Here is a 6,384-nt window from a genome sequence, read left to right as displayed (position 1 = left end):
AATGAAATGCATCAAACCCGGGCCACTGTAGTAAGGACTGAGTCTTAGAAGATGAGGCGCACGCTCGACCAGGTAAGCTAGGATGGCCCCTCAGAAAAGAGAGCTCAATACTCTATATCAGCTAATACCCACAGTTGATCAGTATTATCTATACTAATGTTCCCTACTAATAGAGATTAACCATACAGTGTTTGCTAACCATGCCCAAGTCCTTATCTAGTAAAAGTCCCAGGCTGCACTGTGTACTTAGATGCTGAGGAGATACAGGTGATGGAAAACAGGACACTCTCCAGAATCGGAGGCAGCAAAACAAAGTCTCCCACACAAACAGCAACTCAGCAAGCAAACTGACAAACAGGCACCGGGAGGTTGAACTCCAACTTTCCACTCCATCGGAGTGCCATCATCAACAGCCAGAGAATATCTCTTTCCTTCTGGCCAGCCTCGTGGGAAAGAGGCAGAAAATGTTGCCGGTTTTGGAGCTCTGCTCTGTGCATGTGTGTATCTGCTTATTAGTCATCAATGGGGGAAGCTCCAACATTTGTTCCTTTTCTTGCTGGCACATGACACACAGCCAGCCAGTCTTTTTTGGCTCTGACACACCACAAATTCTGGCCGCCAAGTTTTTTGGCAGTGCACTTAATGTGGTTACGCAATGGCTTCCGTCATAGCAACATGAGCAAAAACAGATTTTTGTATTCATAAACAGTTGCAGTGGGGATGCGCCCACACAGGCAGATTTAAGATACTGAAGAACGGGGTATTCCTAACTTTTGTCTGAGTCGGCATATGGACTTAGGGCCACATCTATAAAAAGTGACAGTTAAACAAAGTAAGATCTTTCTGGTTACCTGTGTCTGACACACAACTTTTTAATTGACAATAAGTATAACATGTTATTCCGTCACTATGGCAAAATCTTGTTATTGTCTTTTCAGTATCAGAACACAAGGTGAGCTACACAACATCTGCCTGCCTTACTAATAGCCACCTCAGCAGGCTTTGTGGTGTTTATAAAATGGGTTAAACCTAGGTCACTGTGTCACCCCAAAACAGTACAGAATGATATTGACCGTAAAGCGTAGGGTGTTCATCACAGTACTGGGTAAGGACTAGAGCATGCACAACTGCTATTTGCCTTTGTAATTTTCAATACATGCTCAGACACTAATATGCTTCATTACACAACAATACAATTCTCATGATTTTGACATTTACCGACCACCCACCAATCATAAAAAGCATCTACAATACCACGGGTTTATTAAATGAGCACTTAACAAATTTGAAAATTGGACAAAACACGACCATAAGCAGTCCAGGAATATGTCTGCCTGGTACCTTTAAATAATCCCCCTGTTCGCCACTAGGGGCCCCCGCCATGTGCCTCCTCTGCCTGAAAGGGGGATTTAAATTTCTCAAGCTGTCAATCAAAAGCCCGACCATAACACGCTCTTTGGTCGCTACCTTCTACTTTCTAGTAAAGTAAACCACTAAAACCACATACAAATACAAAAAGCTCAAATTGCATAGGCAGTTGGAAATTAGTATGTATTACAATTGAGTGTTAACTGGGTATAACAATAACGAAACAAATAGAAGTTGTTTATGAAATGTTGCTTATGTGAAGAAGTCCATGTAAAAGGTTGGCTGTGGTTGCCATTACCTTGATTAATCTACCTTGGTAAGCTAGATTGATATACAACGACTGGTTCGTCCGTTAAATCACAGTAAAAAAAAAAAATTAAAAAAAAAAAACAGCATTAAACTTCTCACTATAGCGACATAAAAAAGGAGCTGGAAAACATGCAGCTCTTCTATGTCACAATGGCTCCGCCAAGCTTCTGATCACTCAGGTTGACTAACACAGCTCGGCAATCCTCATAGATCCACATACTAGTAGATGAAAAACTATTTGCTATTTGACTCTATATGAGTAAATAATGTTAATAATCACCATCATTACAAAGACCATGTACAAGTAGTATGTTTTAGTCTAATTGGCGGAACAATGGATTAAATTCAAGCCAATTTTAGGGAAAGAACCCCCACTTTCTTTCGTAAAGTCGTGTCAATAGACTGTTTAAAACCCCCGTCGTCCACCGCTAGTGTTAGCAAGTTAGCTAGCTACCAGTCAACACCGCTTGGCGAGCCGTCGCTTTTCTTTAATAAACAAACAGTGTTTGTGGCTTCTAATAAGCCACATCTCTAAAGGACAACATAGCCTACATACCTGCCGTGAAACCAGTCTTTACAGATGTCGCACTCGATCATAAACCGGCTTACATCGTAGGGCTGCCGGCAGACACAGTACAGCGGGGCCGCCGCCATCTTCCTAGTGTCCCTAAACAACGCAGGAATGAAGCGGGGCGGGGATTTAACCCACGGTCCGGAAACACTCGAGCGGAGAGCCGAGTCTAGACGAGTTTCTTCATTCTAGGCAATCCCACGTCTGACGTCAGTTTCCAAACGATCCGTTTCCATCTGGTTGAGTAGGCACACCAACAATAGACAAACTTTTTCCAACAAAGGAATGACATAATGTTCTTATTTTGGGCATTTTGTCAAGATTACAGTCTGAGACTTATGCTCAGCAAAATCGAAATGAAATTAAAAATAAATGGAAATGGTGAGCCTATAGGTTTTAGTGGGTCAATTATGTTTTACGATCATTTCACACAAAATATGCCAATATGACGAATATGCATGAAAACACATGCATTGATGCACAGGCATTTAAAAGTTATAATATTATTATATTGGAAATTATTTAAAAAAAAAAAAACATTATAGACTGTGTTGTTAAGCCATGTGTAAAAAGTGTTAGACTTGGCTGACCAAAACTTTCATCAACTATGTACTTCAAAATGTACAGCTTCAGCGCTGACATCAGCAAGCCAAAAGCAAAGCTGATGTGATGTAAAGAAGAAGAAAAAATGCTGTCATCAATTCAAAAACTGCTCTATCGGCAGAATATTTGCACAGTTGCGGAGTTTTTCTTCCTTGCGTTGTGTTCTCACGCCTCTCATCAGCTAAGACCGAGTTCCTCTGATCGTGTTCTTAACATATGGTGGACATTGCAGCACAGCATCACCAAAACACAATATCCACCCCTGGTATGTCTCCATGGAGGATGTCAGACATGCCCTACGTGCTTGTGTGGTGAATAGCAATGGGACCACCGACCCACAGCTTGATCTGTGCGCTGACAGTCCCCATCCCCCCACACGCCCATCTGTGCTGCTCTGCATAGGCAAGCAGGCACTGGTGCATGCAGAGAGCACTCACTGCACAGAAGACACATGTGATTCAGCCAGTTCATCTGCAGATATATATATATATATATATATATATATATATATATATATATATATATAAAACATGCATTCTCAGCCTGCAGCCAAATGGAAACATCCCACATGTCCTCAGGGTGATAATAGCAGCCTGCACCGGTTGGCTGTGGTGGATCATTACCATGCCTTAACATTAGGTCTTCTCTCTTGTCAGTGTGAGTAGTGCAGTAGTTCATGCCTGGTGTACAGATCCACCACACGCCTGTAAACACAAGACCACTTCTCCAGTTCTTACATGAATCCTGGGATTACAAACTGTAAACAGGCCAGCCAATTCCCACTTTAAAAACATGACATTATCTAATTGGTTTATGGACTATAGTGTTACAAAAGGAAATGTCCCTTTGCACGTAACAAAGTGCGATAGATGTAAAACTACAACATATTTAAAATCGAGAGAAAACTGACTGAATGTGAAAATTAAAAGTGAAACTCTAAAAACAATTCTATTGTATTTTTAAACTATTCTTGTATTGAAATTACTTTAGCATGATTCTACAAAAAGGGGCTTCGGTTTTAGTATTAAAGCGCCACCTCATGACAGAATAGCGACATTGCTCCCTGCGCGGTCACGATATGCGGGGCGCGCACGCTACGCACTCACGTCCGCTGTCCCTGTACGTCAGCACCATGCATGTATCATGGTACACTAAAAATTCAGATCTCAAACAGCTCAAGCAGCAGCAGAAACGTATTGTGTAGGGCTGCCGGGGATCCTGTACCGCGATTTAACATCTAAGCAGATGATAAAAGAGGTAAGATGAATTATAAATAAACGGTGTTGTAAAAGCTGTGCTGCTTTGTTGAGACGGTTAACGGTCAGTAGATTGATATCTACACATCACAATAAATGCAATATTGCAGTGAAAGCTTATATAGAGATGTAAAGTGTATTAGTATGTTATGTAGTGACATTTACTGTGGTGTTCGTGTTGAGTACATGATATATTCAGCCTGTCTGATCTAACAATAAATGATCCGAATTATCTTATTTTAGCTTTTATATTGGTTTAAGGACCAATATGTTAAAATTACAAGTGTGCTATATGGGTGCTCTTTTAATAACCCAATGTATTATTGTTGATAATGTATTGAAAAACAATGTCTGTTTAGGAAAAAGTAAATGTTGACATTTTTATTTATATATTTTTCATTTCATTTTATTACTATGTTATTTTGAGACATACAATCTAAATGTTTACTGAGGCAACAAAGCTTTAGAAAAAAATGTCATACAAAAATAAATACTGAATGTGGTTTTTTTTGCTAACTTCTTTGAGTGATTGCAGACACTAAGGGGGGAGTGTGTTTTAAGATGTAACAATCAGTGGTATCATTCAATTCGTTGATTCCAATTGTAGAAAGTACACATGGAGGCAATCGCATGAAATGGGTGAGGGTTAACCCACTGGTGTTTTATTTGTGATGGAGGAGGTGGAGAGCAGCCCTGAACTTGAAGATGAGGCGTCTGTCACGGAGGAAAGCTCTGAGTTTGGTGAGGGAGCTGGACGCCTTCCCCAAAGTGTCAGACAGCTACGTGGAGACCTCAGCCTCAGGAGGAACAGGTGGGTCCCTCCTCTGATAGTCTCACATTGTTTATTGTTGACGCAGCGCTAGGGCCGGGTGATATGGAGAAAATCAGATACCACAATATTTCTGACCAAACACCTTGATGTCGATATTACGGATATTGTCAGGTAGATTTTTAGATAAATAACCATCATAATGTGGATGTAATTACATAAGTGGTCAAAGCCATATAATAGGACAGCTAGAATAGTCTGGTAAATTCAGAAAATGACATCACTTTACTGAAATGCAGCCTTTAAAACCAGAAAAAGACAAAACTTAGCATGTGACTATATTACGATTCATAAAAATCTAAGACGATATATAGTCTCATATCAAGATATCAATATAATATTGAAATATTTCCCAGCCCTACGCAGTGCACATTACATGGTTGTGTGTTCTTAATGAAAAACAGGTTAGTTAATAATGTTAGCAATACTTCTCAATACCTTTAGTTCCTCAATATTTGATCTGTACTGTACTGTATGTTCATTTTACAAGATAGGCTTCACAATACAATTATTAACTTGAAAGTAAAGCATTTCTGGTGTTTTTGTCATATAGGCAATAGCCTGTTTACACTGATGATGTACCAAAACAACTAATCAAAGCGGATATTGTATGATCATAGATAAACAAGTCATGATATCATATTACAGGCTTTACATTTCTTATATATAGCTATGCAGTGTTCTAAGCAGCCTGGATGTAAAGGCAGCAGCTGATACAACACACATTAAAACAACAAGAGACTTGAGACATAACTTGGACTTGAGTTTAAAGACTTTTGAGCATCTCTGCATTGCCAGAACTATCTCCACGCTGTGGAGTACTCCTCTGAAAACAAAAAGATAACAGCACAGGAAAGATATCAGAGCTGTAACCACGCTGTCTGTCTCATCCACAGTGTCGCTGATAGCTTTTGGTGCCATGGCTCTTCTGGCTATTTTGGAGTTCTTTGTTTATAGAGACACTTGGATGAAGTATGAATATGAAGTTGACAAGGATTTTACCAGGTACTTTCAGAGCTGTCAAACGTTAGCTATCACACGAAACCTTCCCCCAACAAAAATGCTTTTATATATATACAGTATATGGCAGGAAATCACTGTCAACTTGATATTAGTCTCACTCTTCATTTTCATCATTTACAGTAAATTGAGAATAAACATTGACATCACAGTCGCCATGAAATGCCAGCGTGAGTATCACACCTTCTTTGTCATTAGATAAATTGCTCATTTCAGTACATTATAGGTGTAAATATGTGTCTGTCTTATGCATTCATTTAATGTCTGTGATTGCAGATGTTGGAGCAGATATTCTGGACCTGGCAGAGACCATGATCACATCCAGTGGCCTCCAGTACGAACCGGTGAGTGAAGCCTGTATCCAAACATTAGGTCATGTTCAATTCTGCATTTTTTTATTTTAGCAGAACACAGAGGCATTCCCCCCC

The 6,384-nt window shown here is 39.8% G+C and overlaps 2 protein-coding genes across 2 annotated transcripts in view; one reads left to right on the top strand and one right to left on the bottom strand.

Annotated features, from left to right (window-relative positions):
* Positions 1–2,363, bottom strand: part of kdm7aa (lysine (K)-specific demethylase 7Aa) — a 23,433-nt gene extending 21,070 nt beyond the window's left edge. The window contains exon 1 of the mRNA XM_032505518.1: positions 2,234–2,363. Within this exon, the coding sequence (XP_032361409.1) occupies positions 2,234–2,331 (98 nt within the window). The 5' untranslated portion in view covers positions 2,332–2,363. The remainder of the gene's footprint in view (positions 1–2,233) is intronic.
* Positions 2,364–3,959: 1,596 nt separating this feature from the next.
* Positions 3,960–6,384, top strand: part of LOC116673293 (endoplasmic reticulum-Golgi intermediate compartment protein 2) — a 6,736-nt gene continuing 4,311 nt past the window's right edge. The window contains exons 1-5 of the mRNA XM_032505534.1: positions 3,960–4,108; positions 4,785–4,918; positions 5,833–5,941; positions 6,080–6,126; positions 6,233–6,300. Of these exons, the coding sequence (XP_032361425.1) occupies positions 4,813–4,918; positions 5,833–5,941; positions 6,080–6,126; positions 6,233–6,300 (330 nt within the window). The 5' untranslated portion in view covers positions 3,960–4,108; positions 4,785–4,812. The remainder of the gene's footprint in view (positions 4,109–4,784; positions 4,919–5,832; positions 5,942–6,079; positions 6,127–6,232; positions 6,301–6,384) is intronic.

The sequence above is a fragment of the Etheostoma spectabile genome, chromosome 23 (assembly GCF_008692095.1).
Source record: "Etheostoma spectabile isolate EspeVRDwgs_2016 chromosome 23, UIUC_Espe_1.0, whole genome shotgun sequence".
Taxonomy (NCBI): domain Eukaryota; kingdom Metazoa; phylum Chordata; class Actinopteri; order Perciformes; family Percidae; genus Etheostoma; species Etheostoma spectabile.
The sequence above is the reverse complement of the archived record's forward strand: the minus strand, read 5'-3'. Positions and strand labels throughout refer to the sequence as shown.